General features: G+C 36.5%; 1 protein-coding gene across 2 annotated transcripts in view; it reads right to left on the reverse strand.

Annotated features, from left to right (window-relative positions):
• Positions 1 to 7,434: 7,434 nt before the first annotated feature.
• nr6a1a (nuclear receptor subfamily 6, group A, member 1a) overlaps positions 7,435 to 22,045 on the reverse strand; it is a 152,767-nt gene continuing 138,156 nt past the window's right edge. For both annotated transcript variants that reach the window (XM_048211057.1, XM_048211058.1), the window contains 6 exons: positions 17,091 to 17,257; positions 16,693 to 16,902; positions 14,656 to 14,910; positions 11,606 to 11,727; positions 8,710 to 8,862; positions 7,435 to 8,598 (listed from right to left, as the gene is read on the reverse strand). In XM_048211057.1, coding sequence (XP_048067014.1) covers positions 8,462 to 8,598; positions 8,710 to 8,862; positions 11,606 to 11,727; positions 14,656 to 14,910; positions 16,693 to 16,902; positions 17,091 to 17,257 — 1,044 coding nt within the window. In that variant the 3' untranslated portion in view covers positions 7,435 to 8,461. The remainder of the gene's footprint in view (positions 8,599 to 8,709; positions 8,863 to 11,605; positions 11,728 to 14,655; positions 14,911 to 16,692; positions 16,903 to 17,090; positions 17,258 to 22,045) is intronic.

The raw sequence follows: 22,045 nt of genomic DNA on the forward strand, positions 1-22,045 counted from the left end.
GGAAGACGATGATTTAACTTGTTTTTGGTTTTATTTAAGCACATGAAAACATGACTAGACAAGCACAAATACGGTTAACAGAAAGTTGGCTCCCGCTACTCGCCCCTTCCAAACTAACAATCAATCCGACAAAGGAAATAATAAAGAAAACGGAAGTGATCACCTGTGCTCACGTGACTGAATAACCAATGAAAAATAACAAAGAATTAACGCTCTTACATTCCGGCCTCATGATTATTACAGACAAAAAAATAATAATCATCATCAATTAACAACAACAATAAATACATTTAAATTGTACAACATACAAATATACTTATATGTGTGTGTGTGTGTGTGTGTGTGTGCATTTGTCCATGTAAAAAATGTCTGTATTTCTTCTTAGTCCAATTCTTAAGTCATGTCAGTCAAAAGGGTCCAAAAAAAAGTCTGTCTTTAAGTCAGTCATCATATCCATGTCAGTATGTCGCAAGCGCTCAACAACAACAAAAAAAAAATTACAGTCTTCTTCAGATTCAAGAAGTAGACAGCTGGTACTGGTACACCGCTTTCACTTGTGAAAACAAAATGGCAGCGCCGTGGGTGGAAACGTGCAGATTAAGGGGTGGTAATATTATAATAAGATCCCCTTCCTTCATCACAAGGGGAGTGAAATCTGAGCGGCTCATTTTTTCACATGCTTGCAGAGAAAGACTTGCCAAAACAAAGTTACTGGGTTGTCCTTTTTCATGTTTTCTGGGTTGGTAGATGCACCGGGGACCAGATTATAGCATTTCAAGTCAGATTTTCATGATATGTACCCTTTAAACCTTTTTGTCATCCTAACAAAATACAGAGCGCTGTGTAATGGAGTACAGCAGAGCAGTGCAAAAATTTCAAATATTGGGGGGGACAATTTGGCCATTTCTAATTATTGGAAGGGATAGTGGTTACGACCCTGGTTTAAACTTTTATTACCCTTTCGAAATAATCCATTATACAGTTGCGATTAGAGGAGCGTACACTGATATTTTCAGTTCCACTTGTTTGCGCGTTCACGTTGTCTCACGTCCACAATAGTGGTATATCATGAATATTCATGAAAGCACCACCCAGTCAAACCGAATATTTCAGGAACTGAATATATTGTAACACCAGCAAAAACATCCCAATTCCTTCACATAAAAATCATTGTTGTGAAAGGAGTTCAAACACCTGCTCTCTGCATATTAGACCTGGCAGACAGTTATTGCTTCTTGGGGGAAAACAATTCAGTTTTGTTGAAAGTTTCTCCGAAATTAACTAATAAAATCTTATTGCACTGTACAATTCCAACAAAAACTATCCTTCAGAGCTGAAAACCCACACGCAGTGGCCAGTGGGTGAACCTGGGTGAATCTCAGAAATCCTGTATGTACACACACACAAAGCACAAACTATCCCCCGCTGAACATAAAACCTTATGTTTACTAGTTTATAATATAATATAATATAATATAATATAATATAATATAATATAATATAATATAATATAATATAATATAATATAATATAATATAATATAATATAATATAATATAATATAATATAATATAATATAATATAATATAATTATAAAAGATAAAAAGCATGTTCTCGGTTCTCTGATGTTGGTTAATTGTCACATGACATGCAGGTAACACAAATAAAATATTTCATAGTTTTAGTTAATGTTTTATTTTGTGTGTTTTATTTATTTATTTAACTTTTTTATGATTTAATTAATTATTAGCTTTTCTTTAAATCACAAACCCTCTGCAGTTCCCCCACAAACCCCAGTGTGGCAAACCCTGATCTAGAATATCAACTTTATGCAACTTTATGCAATTTGCAACTTTAAAAATCAGCCGAGTCAGGCAGTGAGGCCCACGTTAGTCGTCTCTCTCTGTCAAATGTGTGTTTACACGACCTGGACGAGCCTGAGTTCAGTGAGGCAGCACTATCAGTGCATAAATATTGTTCATTCTGCAATGATGGACTCTCTGCGCAACACATTTGGAGTTTAGTTTGGGCTGGATTGATGAGATCCCTTCGTGGAGGTGCCATCGGGTGTCTGTTTGTGTTTAAGTGATGAAACTTGTGTCTTTGGCACAAGCAAACCGGGGAAGCTGGTGACTGGATGAGGTCAAGCTCATCTCTATTAGTGAGGAACAGAATTTGCTGACTTGTAAGGACAGGTCAAAATGATATCAGTTCAACCTGAAGGGAGGAGATTAGAAAAATACAGAAGATTTACGTCTTTTATGAAAAATATGTGATTGGTTTTATAGTGGGCACGGTACACGAATAGTGTACAAAATATGGCCTAAAACTCTAAAATCTTTTTTTCTTAAAAACAAAAAAAAAAAAACACTCAGGTGTTTGACCTTCAGAAAATGTCTGTATAAATAAGAAATTAAACTAAATATATTATGAGCTCTTGTGTGTTATTTTCATGTCATATGAGGTCTGCAAGTTTTGCAAACTTGTTATTAAATCTAAACGCATATAAAACCCTCATTTATGTGATTTTATTTTCTAGCAATAAACATTATTTAAGCATCAAAATGTCATCAAAATGAATAATTTGATCAAAATTGTAAATTTATAAATGTATAAAATTAAAGAAATTAATTATAAAAGCAATGCAAGATTAGGGGTGTGCGATATTGACAAAAAAATATACATCTCATGGTTTTTAAGGATTTTTTGTTTGTTTGTTTGTTTTGTTTTATATTTAGCTGAGTGTGTTTTTGTGCTGGTTTAGGCATGTTATGGATAAATAAATAAGTATGACACTAAAACCCAGTGGGTGGTTCATTCATTCATTCAAATGATTCATTCAAAACGGCTAATTCATTCGGAAATGAAGCAAGCGTCCAAAATCACGAACTGTCTGAACGTTCGTTAAAAAAAAAGTATGCTTTATATAATGCTTTTGGACTCTCAAGATGTGTTTTTTGTTGTTTTGCAAAGTGAGTGACATACTCAATAATGTCAGCTGGCACATCGTTAAAACAACAATTACAATATTATCGTAAACGATCAATATCGCACACCCCTAACATGGTCGAAAATTATGCCTAAATTAAGTTTTTTTGGGAAAAATGTTGGTTTATTATAATAAAACAACATATATATGTAAGGAAAATAATATTTGTTTGATCATTCTTCTTACAGTGACTTGGTAACAGGGTTGAATAGTTGAAATAGAATGAGTTTATTTACTTTTCGTCCCATCCTGCCATATAAAAGGACCAAATTATTAATTAAATTATTATTAAATAAATAATATTTTGGGTTAGGATTAGTTAAAGAGTGTTAAAGAATGTCACTTTTTGTAAGGGTGGAAAATCACGTGGTAACAGGGTTGAACCTATTATCAATTCAAATTTGTTATTAATTTAATTTATTATTTACTGGTATAGTATATTGTACAGTCCGCTACTACACTGTAAAATCCAACAGTTGTTCTAACTAACACTTTTATTTAACTTTACTTAATATCTTATCTTAAAAAAAATGTAGTAATCTGTACTATTCACATACTATGCCTTGTTTACTCAGAAAATCCAGGTTAAGATTAATTGATTGGTTTGAGTGCCATTTTGTCAAGAGAAAAAAAGCAGGGCAATTCTTAACAGACTCATTTCATCCACTTCTGCAGTTATCTTTCTCTAGTTGCATTCACTCATTTCCCAAAGTCATCTTGAATGTTGAATTGTCAGTACAACTGAAACATTTGAGTGTTTCACCATTATGGTGATCAGTGTTCCCTTTTGTTTGGGCAATTTGAACTTCATTTATATTATTCTAATTCTCTTCCTATTGATGCAGCGATGCAACAAGAAATCACAGTTATTTGGTTTCAAAGGAAGGGATTTAAAAGAAATCATTCTTTTAAATTCATGTCAAATAATGATCATTTAAATCATAAACACCTTGTGAAACTTTTAATTGGGTTGATATAATCCCTCTAAATTTGTGAAATATCCTGCAATTGACCATGCTTGAGTCACACACAGACTTCAATGGTTACAACAATGGTATATGAGTAAATCTAAAGTAAATTATCAAGTACTCTCTACAGATCTTTTTTAGTTGGCATTTGTCTAACTAATTAGATTTTACAGTGTATATTCTATATTAATTTTCTATTTTGTGTGCATGTCCATAATTGTGGTTCTGGTGTTGTTGCACTGTGATGAGGAACTAAGAAAAAACATTACATCATATAATGAGACAAACAAAGAACCTTAAACCTATTATTTTTGACCATAATGACTTCAATATTAGTTCAACAGATAAAGTCACTGTAAAATTCAGTTATTAGATTCCAATTGAAAAGAACAAGACCTCTGATACAGGCCAAAGTGACAACCAGTTTGATGTGTTTGAATTAAAATGAGCTTCTTTTTTTACTATAGTTAGATACTAGTTCATCAAACACTTCTCACAAACATGGACGTTTTAGTTCTCAATGGTTCATGCTGTAAAACAAAATATGACAAGACGTGGTTTCACAGTTGCATAAGATTCACATTTATTTGGTTTCAAGTCCTAAAACATTCTAAACATGCTTTTATAACACATATGGGTCACATTCTTCACAGGTAGTAAAAGTCAGAGGAGCAGAAGAAGAGGTTTGTGACATGGGTTAGGAAAAGCACCTCAGACATCACTCCCAAAAACACACGGACAAACTTCATCTAGCACGTGCGAGTGTCGATTCGGTGTTTTCAGGAGCGTGTCCGTTCCCTGAGATCATCACCCATGTCCTCATAAAACCTCTCGTCTGGCCCTGTATGGTTTGCTCAAGCCCCAACATTCACCAGTGTTTCTTCTATTAAGATTCCCACCGGATCGAGAATAATTCCAAAGAGAACCGTTGGAAGATTGAAATAAGCTCTCTGGCTATGACAGCACTTTGATAGTCTTTCAAGAACCAATCAGGATACCCGTAACAATCAAGTGAAAGAAATCTGATTGGCTGAAAAGTGTCAAAGCATCAACATGATTACGATGGACTGACAACAAACTTGTAAACAGTTGAGAACTAATAATAATATCGTACAGACAAAAAAAAATAAAAATACATTCTTCATGAAAACAATTCACAAACAGTGTTTACAACTAGGAATATAATACTGTTCATTTCACATGTTATAATTGCACTGAGAAACAGTCTTCATTGAAGAGTGATGAAGCAGCATCTGATGTCTATAATCAGGCCATATCACACAATTTACTACAGAAATGAACGATTATTTCAAGGCGATGGAAACTACGCTCTTATCTCAATCTCTGAAGTTTCCAGAACGGACAAAGAAACTGGTGCTTCGAAACCAATAAATAACGATTAATACTTCGCCTGAATGAAAGCACGCTACATGATGACACACAAAAGAGGTAGTTTCAAATGAAAAATGTATAAAAAGAAACAAACGAGGACGCTTTGTAAAATACGAAAGAAACAATAAGACCTAAATGGGGAGTGTGGCTCTTTTAAAGGTCTGCCATGAGATTCAAATGACAGAGATGTTCCCGAGGTTTTTACAGGCCGATCAAAACACTGCAGGTTCATATTTCAAACGATGAATTTAGCATTTAAAGAGACACATTCCTCTCTATTCTGACGTGCCCAATGGCTTGCGAATGCGTCTGTGTCTGTGTGTTTTGGAGTTTTTACCTGTAACAAACACTTCCCCCGTATCAGGAGTTTAGTCTGACATTTAGCTAGCTCACACTCTAAAGCAAAACATTCACGGTGTCTACGACATGAAGGGACACAACGTGGGATGGATGGATGACACGACGAATGAAACGTTTAGGATTAAGGACACGCAAAGCGGACGGGGCGGTAACAGTTGTTCTGCGTGTGGCGTCCGCAGGTTTAGCTGCACATGAGACGGGCCGTTACCGGGCTGAACGTGCGTCTTTGGTTTGGGCCCCTTTGTCATTGTCTGGTGCAAATATGTAAACATTACTCGACGCATATCGAACGTGTTTGGAATGTCTGAAATGATGAGAGCTGCGGCGAGCGCGTCCACTGATAAAAGCCTCGGTGTGATAAAAAGGCATGTCATAGGCGGACTAGCTAGCATCTCAGTCATGGTTTTTTTTTTTTCTTCCTTGAATCGTGTTTACAGTAAAACTCATTGCATCTGATATTCAAAACCGAAACATAATACCCATCAAAACAACACTCCCCCCTCCCCGAACTCATAAAAAGAAAAAGAAAACTTCTAAAAGGACCTACAATGTCCGGAATACTACAAACTACTAAACCGTCAGGCACATCAGCACTGCGGTATCTGAGAGAGATGCGCGTGAGTTAGAAAAAAACAGTAACTTTACCCTGTTTAAAATGTGAGGGAAGGAAGCAGCAGCAGACCAGGCCTGAACTAGACTGAGGAAATCCATTTTTCTCCACGTCTGAATTCAAAACAAATGCCTTTTATTGTAGTTTGGCGGATACATTTGAGAACAAATCTGATGCTAATCCTAATCATTTGAGACCATTTGGTTGAAAAACGGTGACTAAATCTCTCCAATGCTAAATTTCAGCTGATTAATAGTTGAAGGGACTTAATGAAGGAACCGACTGAGCGCGGAATGGGAAATTTCCATATTTCAGAGTGCAAACCGTGTGCCGTTTCAACTGTAAAAAAATGAGTTTCCTAATTAGTATTTTTGTCTTGTTTTCCAGTGCAAACATTCTTAAATCAAAACACAAGCAAGATGACAAATTAAGTCTTGCTTCTGTGAAAATATATATCAAAATTAAAGGATTAGTTGACTTCAGAATGAAAATTTCCTGATAATTTACTCACCCCCATGTCATCTAAGATGTTCACGTCTTTCTTTCTTCAGTCGAAAATAAATTTTTGAGGAAAACATTCCAGGTTTTTTCTCCATATAGTGGACTTCAATGGGCACCAAACTGTTGAAGGTCCAAATGTGAGTTTCAGTGCAGCTTCAAAGAGCTCTACATGATCCAAGATGAGGAATAAGAGTCTTATCTAGAGAAACCATTGGTCATTTTCTAAAAAAATGAAAAATTATATACTTTTTAAACACAAATGCTTGTCTTGTACTGTACCACGCATTACGTAATCGCGTTGGAACGGTCACGTGACACCGATCCAGATCCGTGTTTACAAAGCGTACTGATGGTTTCTCTAGATAAGACTCTTATTCCTCGTCTGGTATCGTTTAAAGCTCTTTGAAGCTGCACTGAAACTGTAATTTTGACCTTCAACCGTTTGGTGCCCATTGAAGTCCACTATATGGAGAAAAATCCTGGAATGTTTTCCTCAAAAACCTTAATTTCTTTTCGACTGAAGAATGAAAGACATGAACATCTTAGATGACATGGGGGTGAGTAAATTATCAGGAAATATTCATTCTGAAGTGAACTTGTCCTTTAAGTGTGTTCATGAAAAAAAATCTGCCAATGGGGTCAAAAAGAAGTTGATTTTTCTGACCCCAATGACAGATATTGTTTCTTTCGTTCAGGCTTAAACACACTTCATTTTAGTACATTTTTCAGTCATTTTGCTTCTGAAGTACATGCATCTTGATCTAAGACAAAAATACTAATTAAAAAAGTCATTTTGTTTTGTTTTTTTGTAGTGTTGATGTTGGACGCCGCTATTCTCCCCAGAAGTCTCTCGTATTTTCAACAAGGGTGAGCCGAGCAGGGCTTACTTCCCTCCAAATTTGCATAAGACTTTGGTCAAAACAATAAAAGAAAGAAAGAAATCAACATAAACAATATTAACAACACATTCTGTTGTCAAGTAAAATCCTCACTTCGTCCTCAGCCTATGATTGTGAAACCTACGCGTACACCTCTCTTTTGTGTAAACAATCACGCTCTCCATCGCGGCCTTGCACAGGAGGATAAAACCACGTGTTAAGAGGTTACGTGACTACCGAGCGCGTGTTTGACGACCGCAGAAATGACAAGACGGCCTCAAACTCGAGGCACGGCGTCGACGTTAACTCCTGAGCGGCCCGGAGCGTCGCAAAACAGAGAGAGAGAGTACGCGAGAGGTTTTCTTCCTGAGGTAGTCTTTCAATAAAACAAGTCCTTTCATACTTATCTGTCCCTATCAGCACCCGAAGTATAAAATAAAACCAAGCAGTAGATCTAATCCGATCAGTGGTTACACGTCACATATCGCGCAGTTGGACTGAAGCGTGTGAAATCCACTGCGCTTTTTGTGCATTTTCATTTGAAAAGGAGCATGTGCACAGTGTGGATCAACATACATTCAGCTCTGTCTGGTAATAAATAGAGAGAAAAAACAACACTAATCTAAACAAAATGCATAAAATAGTTTCTTATCACATTCATGAGAGGAGGAGGAGGAGGGTACCGGGAGCCCCACCCCCAATTATAACACCCCACCCCCGTGCAATAGATGGGGAGGGTGTTTTCGAGGGAGGCGGGGGCGGGGCTAGTTGGCAGGGGCGGTGCCCTTTGTCACACAGGGGGAGGAGCCTGTCCTGTAGCTGCTCAGACTTGACTTACAGGAGTGCAATACTGCCTTAAACAGCAGGGGGAGCTGCTCCAAAGGGATGTTGACCAACTTCCCTGAAATACGAGTGGAGAACAGCTGAGTTTGTGACCGCTAAATTGATACCTTTACAAAACTTATGAATATATAAATGAAAAATACGTCATCTCTCGGACTTCTAGACTTACCTGCAATGCAGCGGATCTCTGGCAGACACATCATGATCTCGGGAAAGCGTTTGGGCTGGTGAGGGTACTTGTACTCGGTGTAATCCTGACAAACGTACCAGTAACGTTTGTTCAACTGCTCCAGCTGGGTCACATTGGTCAGGCCACGGATATCTAGACAAATATAAAGAAATATCACGATGCTGGAAAAATATATGAAAATCAAACATTTGAAAAACACTAAATGCTTTTTTGTTTTGTGGCATTATGATATTACGGCTCTATTATTGTTGATTCTCATGCAGTAAATGGAAGATCTGGATGAATTTTCATGCAACATCATAATAATCAGCACATCCCAGAAGAGCATTAGCACACAATACGTTTATATAAGGTCTATTGTTAGGGTTGTCAAGGGATAAAAATTAATCGAATTAATCACAAATTTATCTGGAAAAATTACCCCCAAAGGTTAATTTAAAGTCATTATTGTGTTAAATGAAAAAAGCATCAAATAGACATTACAAAAAGTATCTTTAGAAAGAAATAAGATAATTTTTAATTCAACATAGATCAACATTTCAGCTTCAATGGCAATGTGGGTGAGTAAATGATGACAGAATTTTCATTTTTACTTTTTTAAGCGTAAGCGAGGGTGACGCGAATTTCGTCATCAGAAGAGTACGTGCAACACCAGATTTTTGTAACTGCGTGTACTTTGTACGTGCAGGCCGCACATACGCATTTCATTTTTTTGTACAACTCTAGCATGAAAGAATACAAAGATGTTTACATGGGTTGTAACCAGACTTGGGAGGGTTACTTTAAAAATGTATTCCGTTACAGTTACAAATTAAGAATTCAGTAACATAATCCAAGTACCACAATATGAAAGTAATGTAATCTGATTACTTTTGGATTACTTCAAGGTTTCTTTCAAAGAAAGAAAGAAAGAAAGAAAGAAAGGGGTAAACTTTACTGTAAATAAATTGCATTTTTAAATTTAATTTTAATTATTTCTTCTCAATTTCTGAAAGTTTTTAAATGTTACACATTCCACACTTTTGAATGGGTCTCAACAATAGAAATATTTTACAAATCTGATAAATTATCTATTGCAATATTATTATCGTTGTTGTTATTTAGAGCTTAATAATATAAAAGTGACATCAGATCATAACCAAACTGAACAAGCTCGGATCAGACATTTGCATTCATGTTTGTTCTGCTTTAATTTTAATGTTTAGCATTTTGGTTACTTTTAAAATCTATGAAAACCTTTAAAACTAAGCAATCATGTCTCATTTAGAAATTATATATATATATATGTAAAGGGCTATACAGACATCTAGTGGCTACAGTATGGCATTACAGATTATTTTTTTAGTCCTTTGATAAAGAAAGTGTTTTCGTAGCTGGAAGGCAGAGTTTGCACTGTACAACCATGTTGTTTGCATTTTCTTCTTTGAAAACAAAATAGCAGCAAAATTTCCATGAATTGAAAGCGTTCCAGTAATTACTGTTACTGGATTTTTGTATCCTGATTACGTAATGCCTTTACATGTTACTCTGTTACTCCCCAACCCTGGTTGTAACTCATGGCGAGAAATTACCCCCAAAAGATCATTTAAAGTCATTATTGTGTTAAATGCGAAAAGCATCAAATAGATATTACAAAAAGCAGCTTTATAAAGAATTATATATTTTTTAATTCAACAGAGAATTTATTACACAAAATCTTTTAAGCTTCAATGGCCATGAGGGTGAGTAAATGATGACAGAATTCAAATTTTTTAAACTATACTTTTAATGAGTTTTTAATTAATAAGTAAATATGTTTTTTTAAAGAAATGATTCTCTAAATAAGAAACTAAAGCTGCCAGTAGGTGGCGGTAAATGCCTTAATGAGTAAAGCCCAAAGTATAGTTCACTTGATGCACGTGCGCGTGATGCAAATTTTGTCATCAGAAGAGTACACGCGTACTGTGCGCATCCTGCCGGATTTTTGTAACCGGTCACACATGTGCATTTAATGTTTTTGCAGTAATTAGTTTATCCACAAGGTGGCAGCTGTGTCCTGGGGGCGTCAATTCACAAGGTAGTCGAAGAAAAACTGCATAAACGGAACAGACGCATGCAAGCTACAGCGACGATGGAGGCCTATATAGACGAGAGATTGTGTGAAGAGGTTAGAAAGTACCCTCATTTGTACAACTCTAGCACGAAAGAATACAAAGATGTTTACATGGGTTTTAACTCGTGGAGAGAGATTGCTAAAACTGCGCATGCGTCGAACGCCTGTGTACATGTACGAGTCAACTGAAGTATACTTTCCAAGGCTGTGCATTCAACTGAGTGTGTACACTAGCGTACGTGTAAACAAACGAAGTATACCCAGGGCTTAAGTCACTGAGTCATTTATTCATGCGATTTGTTCAAAATGTGGATTTATTCTGAAACAAAACACTGTTGCTATGGCTTCATAGGTAATATTTTCTTTGCCAAATTAAGCAGAAAGAGACAATACTGTGTCTAAAATATAACACAATATTAACTAATTATTTAAACACTCGTGCTCGTTATTCGTGACATGATATTACTTTAACAATCATATGATATGAATATAAGACAAAAACTCATACAGAGGCATTTTTGACCTAATATCTTGAATTTTAGGGTCATTCTAACTGCAGTCCATAGGCTCCGTCACACAGGGAGCTGTTGCCCTGCTTCGTGTTGTGTGACTGTATGAAATGTCAGATGAGCTGTGTAGGTTTGTGGCGGGGCAGCTGCGTTAAATGCAGTAATAATTTTAACACGTTCTTTTCCCCATAACTAATTAATTCAGTCAACACATAAAATCAACAACACTAATTATAATAGAAATACGAATGAATGCATCTGAGTGCTGTTTTACCTTGGTTGAGGAAGTTGATGGCCTTCATGCAGGCATATTCCTCATTGCTGACCTTCAACTGATGGAACTTACGGAACAGATAGATCAGCTTCTCCATCACCTCCATCCCATCCTCACTGAAACTACACACACACACAATCCATCAGTCAACTATAGATCTCACAGCTGACCTCACAGTTGCATCAAGAAGGTCCCATTTTTATCGACAGCATTGATTGATCAGAACATTATCTGAAGCAGCGTCCCCTGCATGAATACTACAGATCAATCGCTACACAAAATCATATTTGTTGATGTTTTTAATGCTGAACACGCCATGATACACACTAGAGTAAAGCTTCTTCTCACAAGAGGTGACATGAGAGTTTTTAATAAAGCTGTTTCTGAGAAACGTTGATCTTATCATCTGATACCATGCGCTTCTATGTGTGCACAACCATTAAAGCAGAGTTTATGAGCTTAATTTATGTTACTAATGAGATAATAAGAATATGTTTGAGTGGGAGACCACATGAACTGTGGAATAATGTTTTAGCGATAAAGCACAGCGCTAAATTACTTGCCATGACATACCCATCTCCATTCAGTCTCTTCCCAGCATTCATTACAGTACTTTTCTGAATCTGATCAGTCTCTAGTATATCTGCCGCTCTTCTTTACTTACTGCAGTCGCTTTGAACTCTCTCCCTAAAAGTAAGTCATGACCTTCAGCGTGTACCTGCCCCGTTAAAAGCGAATGTTTCACTACCTCAGACATCATGCCCTGCATTTCTGCCCAGCATGCAACAGTAAATCTAACCCGGAGATCAAGAAGAGGAGGTTCAGAGGTCAGGTGATCGCAGACTAATTTACACACACCACACACACTCCCCTGCTCCACGTCAGCACTAGTATTTCATTCTTCAGGATACAGGTATGTGAAGACATGGAATTAGACCAAAACCAACAAGACCAAAATGTAAAGATGCTTAAAGTTACAAAAGATTTCTATTTCAAATAAATGCTGCTGTTTTGTTTAATCACAGATTCCTGTAAAATACAATCATGGATTCCACAAAAATATGAACTGTTTTCAACATTGACAATAATCAGAAATGTTTCTTGAGCAGCAAATCATCATATCAGAATGATTTCTGAAGGATCATGTGACACTGAAGACTGGAGTAATGATGCTGAAAATTCAGCTTTGATCACAGGAATAAATTACACTTTACTATATATTCACATAGAAAACAGATATTTTAAATTGTAAAAAAACAAATAATATTTTTTTTGCAGTATTTTTTCTATCAAATGTGAGCATTAGAGACTTTAAAAATTGAAAACATACATATATATACATATATATATTATGACGTGACGAGTCATTTTTTTGTCCAAAGGCCTTAATTATAATAACAAACAAAGATATGACATTAAAAGTATGTAAGGTAGTACAACTAGATCTCTTGTATTGAATCCAAAAGTTTTTAATTATATTTTGCAACATATAAAGGTATTTTAAAGATTTTGAAGTGTCAAAAGGTCATTTGGTTTAACCGTCCAAAGGTCAATTCAGCCACTTTATTAGTGATTAAAATATCTTAAAATGTAATAAATGTATATATTTTTTATTCTGGCATGATTTTATAACATCATATATCAACATAGTGCAAAATGAGATTAAAATTATGTGTAGAAGTCGTTGCTTTATTATGAGAAAGAATGAATTTCATTGATGTCATTCGGAGTAACCGATATAAAGAGACCATTTTAGATCAAGTCATGCGGTCAATATCATGTGACAGGATGTGACATCATTCAGACACCTGCACAGGACCACATGGTCATAAAGTAAAGTAACTAACTCTCTCTTAACTATTTGAAAAATTCATGTTTTCACTTGCTCATACGCATGTCCCGAAACATCAGGTCATTCGGTGCAACCGCTATAAAACATGGAAAATGTTGTAATATTTTAAAAACTTTTACTAAATATAAAATGTTTGATTGTCCTTTTGCTAGATATTAACCTGTTAGCATTGTTTGAAAATATCATCATTCGGTATAACTTAAAGTGTCATTCGGTAAAACCGAAATTTTGGATAAACTAAATGACTTTTTTGGTGACAAATTTTGTCCATCTTGTAAAAAATGACAAAAGCAGTGTTAATTGATTATAAAACCCCCTTAATCTCATAGTTAATACTTAATAAAACTTAATTATATCTCCATAAGTTTTTTTTTTTACACCTTATTTGTCAATGACCCATATGCTTATATATTAATATTGTGTAAAATAGGTGTTTGCTTCATTTTAATTTATTTTTTATTCAGTTTTGCATTCATTTTCTGTATTATATATATATATATATATATATATATATATATAAATATATATATATATATATATATATATACACACACACACACACACACACACACACACACACAGAGAGAGAGAGATTTAAATAATTTAACTGTTAAATAAACTTAAATTTTTTTTTTAAATGGAATAATAATTATTTTACACAATATTAAATGCATTATGAAACTATTATTGTACTATTCAAATATATATTATATATAACAAATAATATTTTAATAATTCAATTAAACTTTTAACTCAAATTGATATATTGAATCTTTAATTGAGAGAAAAAAAAATTGAAAGAGTTGAAATTAAAAATGGAAAAAATAACGAATGGGGAAAAATATCGACGTTGTACAAAGCCATGCAAAAGCACTTTTCAAACAGTTTTCAAACATACACCGAGAAGCCACAAAAACCTGCCTGAGATTTCTGAGGAGATGGAGAAATGAGGGAGAGACAGACAGACATGAGATGAAAACATCTGTGCCTTTCTCCCACATACAGAGATGCCTGAGCGTATCTGAAGCATGGAGAACAGTCGAGCTACTGTGATTTAAAACAAGCCCTACATGCACACAAGAGCAGGAGGAGATATTTCTCAGGTCCATGCTCTTTTTAATGATTCAAAACGACCGGCGAGTGCTTCAAAATCATAGCGAGAGAGCTGTGAATAAAACATAAGATCTGTGTTCCTCACCTCTGCAGCTCTTCGTCTGACGGCGTGTATTTGTCGGTGACGCTGGCGAGGTCGCCGAGCACCTGGGCGCTGTAGACCGTCAGACAGGCCAGCAGGATGAGCTCCTGCCAGGTGGCGCTCAGGAGCCGCGTGTAGTCCTCGATGGACAGCTCGCAGAAGAAAGGAAGCTTCTTGATCCAGGAGATCTGTCTGAAGAGGAGTTCATCTGCCAGCCGACACAACAGAGCGAACAGCTCCACCTGAGTGACCCGATACCTACGCAAGAGAGATATGTGAGGCAAGCCATCTGGATTTGAACATTTTAAAAAATTATCTTTCTGTGCATGCATAAAACATTATAAAAGCTCACTGAGATGACACCAACAGACCGGACATAAAGTTCTCATGCTATTCTTCTGCCACAAACATTTTATTAGCAAAATATCCCATCACTCACTGGTTCGGGTCGCACTCAATCACCACTGTCTAAAACACAATCACCCTCATGTTTTGATGCAGGACAGTATTTTCTGTCATCTTTCCAGCTAAAAATTATATATTCTAAGAAAGTTTTGCTGCCCTTCCCACAAAAATATAAATTGTTTTCAACAATGATAATAATCAGAAATGTTTCTCGAGCAGCAAATCATCATATCAGAATGATTTCTGAAGGATCATGTGACACTGAAGACTGGAGTAATGATGCTGAAAATTCAGCTTTGATCACAGGAATGAGTTACATTGTAAAACATATTCAAATATAAATAAGTTATTGTAAATTGTAATAAATCAAAACTTTTTTTTTTTACTGTATTTTGATCAAAATGTGAGCATAAGAGACTTTTTTAAAACATTAAAAATCTTACATATATATATATATATATACACTGCCCCCTGGCAAAGTGTGGTTTTGGAAAATATCAACATAAATCCTTATCAATTTTTGGTGCAAATTTAGAATGTTTTTCTCTGGAACGTTTTAGTTGGATGTTCGTCCAACGTTTCTTTAAATGTTTGCAAAATAATAAAACGGAATGTTCACTTAATGTTCATATAACCAAGAAAGAAAAGAACATCCAACTAAAACGTTCCATAGAAAAACGTTCCATTAACGCTGTATAAATAACGTTTTGATAACATTATTAAAGAGCAGATAACTTTGAACAAACATTCTATTAAAGGGCTAGTTCACCCAATCATGTAAATTCTGTCATTAATTACTCCTTCATTTTCGTTCGTTCATCTATTTTAATGATATCTGAGAGCTTTCTGTCCCTCCACTGACAGCTACTACCACTTTCAAGCCCCAGAAAAATAGTATAGACATCATTAAAGTAATCCATGTGACTTCAGTGGTTTAACATCAATTTTATGAAGCGACGTGAGTGCTTTGTTTGCGCAAAAAAACATAAATCATGACTTTATTTACAAAATATTATACTTCAAAGCATGTTCGCAACGTCTACTCTCGTGTCAACACAACACATGTCGTGGTGCTCTCGTGAACACATGTTGGAAACTAATTTTTGTAAATAAAGTAGTAATTTATGTTTTTTGTGCAAACAAAGCAGGTTAAACCACAGGAGCACATGGATTACTTTAATGATGTATTTACTACATTTCTGGGGCTTGAAAGTGGAAGGGAGGAACAGAAATCTCTCATCTTACGGGTGTGGAACGACATGAGGGTAATTAGAGTAATTAATGACAGAATTTTCATTTTTGGGTGAACTAACCCTTCAATGTTACTGGAAGAACGTTTGTTCATAACTTAGCCAAAGTTCTGAGAACGTTCCCTGTTAGTTGGGCAGGCACATACCGCTTTACCCACAAGTACTGAACATGTGTCATCACTTTTCACCTTGGTTTTTACAGTCCATACTACAATGCAAAAACATTGTTTTAAAATGTATCCATTTAGGAGAGCGTCTACAAAAAGCTTAGTTTTTGCAGGACAAAAACGCCATCTCAAAGTGGACAGAAGGCCAAAGCGTAAAGAAAAAGATGCGTTTTCAAATGCATCCGGATTAGACACAGCCTGAATGAGGTGTTGTTTACCCGTCCTCAATGAGCATGGGCGTGCCCAGCGGGGCCAGTTCCTCTGCTGCCACCAGCTGGCTGATGAGCGTATGGCTCTGGGGGTACAGACTCCGTGGCTGTGCGGTGTATCCAAACAAGTGAGGCAGGAACTGGTAGTGCTGGGCCATTGCATTGCCAATGTACTGTTCCCTCAAAGCAGCGGTGTAGCCATTCAGCTCCATGGAGCGGCTGTGTGAGAAAGGAAGGAAGAGGAATATCAGTTTAAATACTTTGTACATGCACAACACATTTGTATTTGAAAGGAATCCTGTCTTTCAATTCATGTTCATTGCAGCTGAAGGCAGTAATCTAAGTAAATTATTCCTGCACTGAATTCCACAAACAGTTATCATTGCAGCGGAGCAGGGAACACTCACTTGGATGAAAGTGTGGATACAGGCGATGGCTGATTCCCATCGGAGACACCGTTGCCAGGGGAACTGTGGTCACTGTCGCCGTTGTTTCCCCAAGTGTGTTCCGGCATGTTAGCTTCATCCTTAAACTCCTGTCCGGACATAATCCGTTCGATCTCCTCATCGGAAATCTGCGCAAAGAGAAATGTTTGATCTAAATTCCAGAACGGTGCACAATATAATGAGGGTCATTCTGTGTCAACTCAACCAGAGCTCGCCGGCTCAAATCTTTGATTTTGTTCATAATTTTTCTGTAGAAAGACAAACAAAAATAGTGATGAAAGCCAAAATACTACAAACCCGATTCCAAAAAAGTTGGGACACTGTACAGATTGTGAATAAAAACAGAATGCAATGATGTGGAAGTTTTAAAATTTCAATATTTTATTCAGAATACAACATAGACGACATATCAAATGTTTAAACTGAGAAAATGTATCATTTTAAGGAAAAAATAAGTTGTTTTTAAATTTCATGGCATCAACACATCTCAAAAAAGTTGGGACAAGGCCATGTTTACCACTGTGTGGCATTCCCTCTTCTTTTTATAACAGTCTGCAAACGTCTGGGGACTGAGGAGAAAAGTTGCTCAAGTTTAGGAATAGGAATGTTGTCCCATTCTTGTCTAATACAGGCTTCTAGTTGCTCAACTGTCTTAGGTCTTCTTTGTCGCATCTTCCTCTTTATGATGTGCCAAATGTTTTCTATGGGTGAAAGATCTGGACTGCAGGCTGGCCATTTCAGTACCCGGATCCTTCTTCTACGCAGCCATGATGTTGTAATTGATGCAGTATGTGGTCTGGCATTGTCATGTTGGAAAATGCAAGGTCTTCCCTGAAAGAGACGACGTCTGGATGGGAGCATATGTTGTTCTAGAACTTGGATATACCTTTCAGCATTGATGGTGCCTTTCCAGATGTGTAAGCTGCCCATGCCACACGCACTCATGCAACCCCATACCATCAGAGATGCAGGCTTCTGAACTGAGTGCTGATAACAACTTGGGTTGTCCTTGTCCTCTTTAGTCCGGATGACATGGCGTCCCAGTTTCCCAAAAAGAAATTCAAATTTTAATTCGTCTGACCACAGAACAGTTTTCCACTTTGCCACAGTCCATTTTAACTGAGCCTTGGCCCAGAGAAAACGCCTGCGCTTCTGGATCATGTTTAGATATGGCTTCTTTTTTGACCTATAGAGTTTTAGCCGGCAACAGCGAATGGCACGGTGGATTGTGTTCACCGACAATGTTTTCTGGAAGCATTCCTGAGCCCATGTTGTGATTTCCATTACAGTAGCATTCCTGTATGTGATGCAGTGCCGTCTAATGCCTGGCTCACACTACAGGAGTTTTAAAATCCTATCCGATTGTAAAATCTGGTTGCAGCACACACTTCAGGAGAATCTTTGCAGATTTTCTTCCCTCAAATCTTAAACATGCTCACACTACAAGATTTGAAATTCGCGGAGCATCACACACTACAAAATGTTATTAAGATTACCTGCCAGAGGAAGCGCGTCACGTGATCTACGCAGCAGATCGAAAGCGGATGTAAACAAAATGGATACTGAAACACGAAAACTTGCTGTAGCAATAATAATCGTTTGTTGTGAGAAAACACAAAAGCGGAAGAATAAACGAGTGTGGATGAAAAAATGGTTGAGGAGACGGGCTCAACGTGGATTGTCAGTTCTTCAGCGAGAAATGGAGGTAAAATTGACCTTTTATTACTATCGTAGTGTGCTAGAATGTTTACCGTTATAATATTGCCTGCCTAGTTCAAAAGCGATAGTGTCACCTTTTACATTGTAGATTCCTTGATCTTGGTTTCGCGGTCGCCATTTCGAAATGTCTGTCACTTCCGTCGCGTCATATACTTGTTTCCTATTGGCTATTGTGACAGTACTGACGTTATTACAATCTTGCTCATCCCGATAAATATCAAACATGTTTGATATGATCGGGGTGAGCCCGATTTGTGTGAGATCAGATCGGGAGGTGCAAGATTTTATCTGTGAAAGTCTCACATTACCAGATAATCTGCACCGAACATCGGAACCGATCGAGGTCGTGGACAAGATTTTTTCTCCGATTCTCAGGAGGGGAAAATCGGGCATAAATTGGCTTAAAACTCCTGTAGTGTGAGCCAGGCATAAGGGCCCGAAGATCACGGGCATCCAGTATGGTTTTCCGGCCGTGACCCTTACGCACAGAGATTGTTCCAGATTCTCTGAATCTTTGGATGATATTATGCACTGTAGATGATGATAACTTCAAACTCTATGCAATTTTTCTCTGAGAAACTCCTTTCTGATATTGCTCCACTATTTTTCACCGCAGCATTGGGGGAATTGGTGATCCTCTGCCCATCTTGACTTCTGAGAGACACTGCCACTCTGAGAGGCTCTTTTTATACCCAATCATGTTGCCAATTGACCTTATAAGTTGCAAATTGGTCCTCCAGCTGTTCCTTATATGTACATTTAACTTTTCCGGCCTCTTATTGCTACCTGTCCCAACTTTTTTGGAATGTGTAGCTCTCATGAAATCCAAAATGAGCCAATATTTGGCATGACATTTCAAAATGTCTCACTTTCAACATTTGATATGTTATCTATATTCTATTGTGAATAAAATATGTGTTTATGAGATTTGTAAATTATTGCATTCCTTTTTTATTTACAATTTGTACAATGTCCCAACTTTTTTGGAATCGGGTTTGTAAATGTCACAGCTGTATATTTACTTAGTAATCCACTGTTTTGTAGAGGAGGATCAAAATGACCATTTTCACTTGAGATTTGGTGCCAATTTACAGGGGTGTAACTTTATAAAGATGACAGCATCATTATTTTATTTTTACACAGAGATTGGTAGATCTATTAGTAAAATCTGTTGACTTTAGCAATCTTTGTTTCATTATATGCCAACAGTGACAGTTCAAAAATGGTAAAAAGCTCCTCTTGTGTTTTTTACCTCAAGTTTGCATGCCTGTAACCCAAGAAGTATTAAAGATATCTGAATATCCTTATAGATTCTGGTTCTTAACAAACTTTCCTCTTGGTATCTTCCTTTTTAAGGCCCTCGATGGTTCAATCTCAGAGATATGGAGATCTTAATGCGGCTCCATGAGTAAATTGTTCAATAGTACACATTTTCAGTGGTCAAAAACCAAATGTAGGTCACTTTGCAGCTGATACTTTTTATCTTTTAAAGAGAAATATCTGAAGAACAAATAATGTTGAAACTAGAAATGCATCATGTTTTTCCATCAGCTCAATTGCATAGAACATATTTGAGTGCCATAAATACTCCTTTTCCAAAGTTTGCATGCCTGTAACTCTAAAAATATTCAAGATATCTTAATATCCTTCTAGATTCTCATTCTTAATAAACTTTCCTTTTGAAATGTTCATTTTCAAGGGCCTATATTGTTCAGTCCCATAGATCTCAAAGCAGCTCAATGATCAAATTGTTGAATTTTACCCATTTTCAGTGATCAGACCTCTACAAAACTGTGGACTACTTAGTAAATATACATCTGTGACATTTAATATTTATAGTTATAGTTTATAATTATATAGTATATATAGTTTTCTTTTTACAGAAAAAATGTTAATAAAATCAAAAATTTGAGCAAGGGACCTCTGGTTGAGTTGACACAGAATGACCCATGAGTCATTCATTAAGATTGTTCAGCAAATCTTTGCAGGTGAAAACATTCAAATTGGAATCCAAGTGATCTGGAGTTTGGCTCGAGGGCAAAAGATTTCCCCACACAGATTTCACAACGAGTTTAAGTCGGTTGTGCATATTTGCAAATTGTATTCAAATCCGAAAAATGTCTAAAATATAATAAAGTCAATCATTAAGGCTAAAGGTTTAGCCACATTCATCGTTGTTCAGTGAATTTTTTGCAAGCAAAATTTCACACGATGGCGAAAGATTTCCCCACGCATATTTTGCAATGGGTTCAAGTTTGTCATAGATTCAAAATTGAAAAACTCTGCAAAATGTAATGAGTCATTCATTAAGACTAAAGGTGAGGTCACATGTACAGCTGTTCAGCGAATTCTTGCTGGTGAAATCATTTAAATAGGAAGAGAGTTTTTTAAATCAAAATTCTCAAGTCAAATGTCATTAAGACTAAAGCTCTATTTACCGTTGTTCAATGAAATATAGTCATTTGAATAGGAATCCACATAATCGAGAATTTCGCAACAGGCTCAAGCAAATCTGAGGCACTGACCAACATAAAGCTGCTGTGCTTCATACACCCCTACACTATTGACAATGGACCTTTTTGCCAACTAAATTTTGCTGAAATTTTGTTAATGTGACCGTACCTTAAGTCTGTCTATTCCATCTCGTAGTCAGTTTAGACCACAGAACAGGGACAGAAAAACGTTATCTATTGACTGCGCACAAAGCGCAAATTCCATGAGCCTTATTATCGCTCTTAATGCGAAAGAGACAAACCAGCGTTTAAGTCAAGGCCATGCACTAAAACATTCCCTTTATAATTCAATTGATGAGTTCAAGCCATATATTTAACAGTGTTTTATTTTGTCTAAGGTGAAGCAACCTGCTATTGTGTGTTCCAGAGGCAATTAGGACGAGTCAATAAGATGGCGGTCTCTAGTGCTGGGATCAGGTGCAAACAAGAGCGCTTAGAGACTAACAAGCTACGCCTTTATACCCGCTTTGTCCTGTCAAATACAAGCACAATAAAAAAGCTCAGCAGGCTTAAACTCACTGAATGGAGCCTGAAGTCTAATAATCAACATGATGTAGGAGAAATGAGGCAAAGTTAAAATAAACAAAATAACACATACCTCCATATCAAAGGCTAAGTTTGGGATTATTAGGCATGTCGGGGGTCACAAAACAACATGCGAATTAAAAACATTCAGCTAACGCT

Source organism: Megalobrama amblycephala, linkage group LG12 (genome assembly GCF_018812025.1).
Source record: "Megalobrama amblycephala isolate DHTTF-2021 linkage group LG12, ASM1881202v1, whole genome shotgun sequence".
NCBI classification, from domain to species: Eukaryota; Metazoa; Chordata; class Actinopteri; order Cypriniformes; family Xenocyprididae; genus Megalobrama; species Megalobrama amblycephala.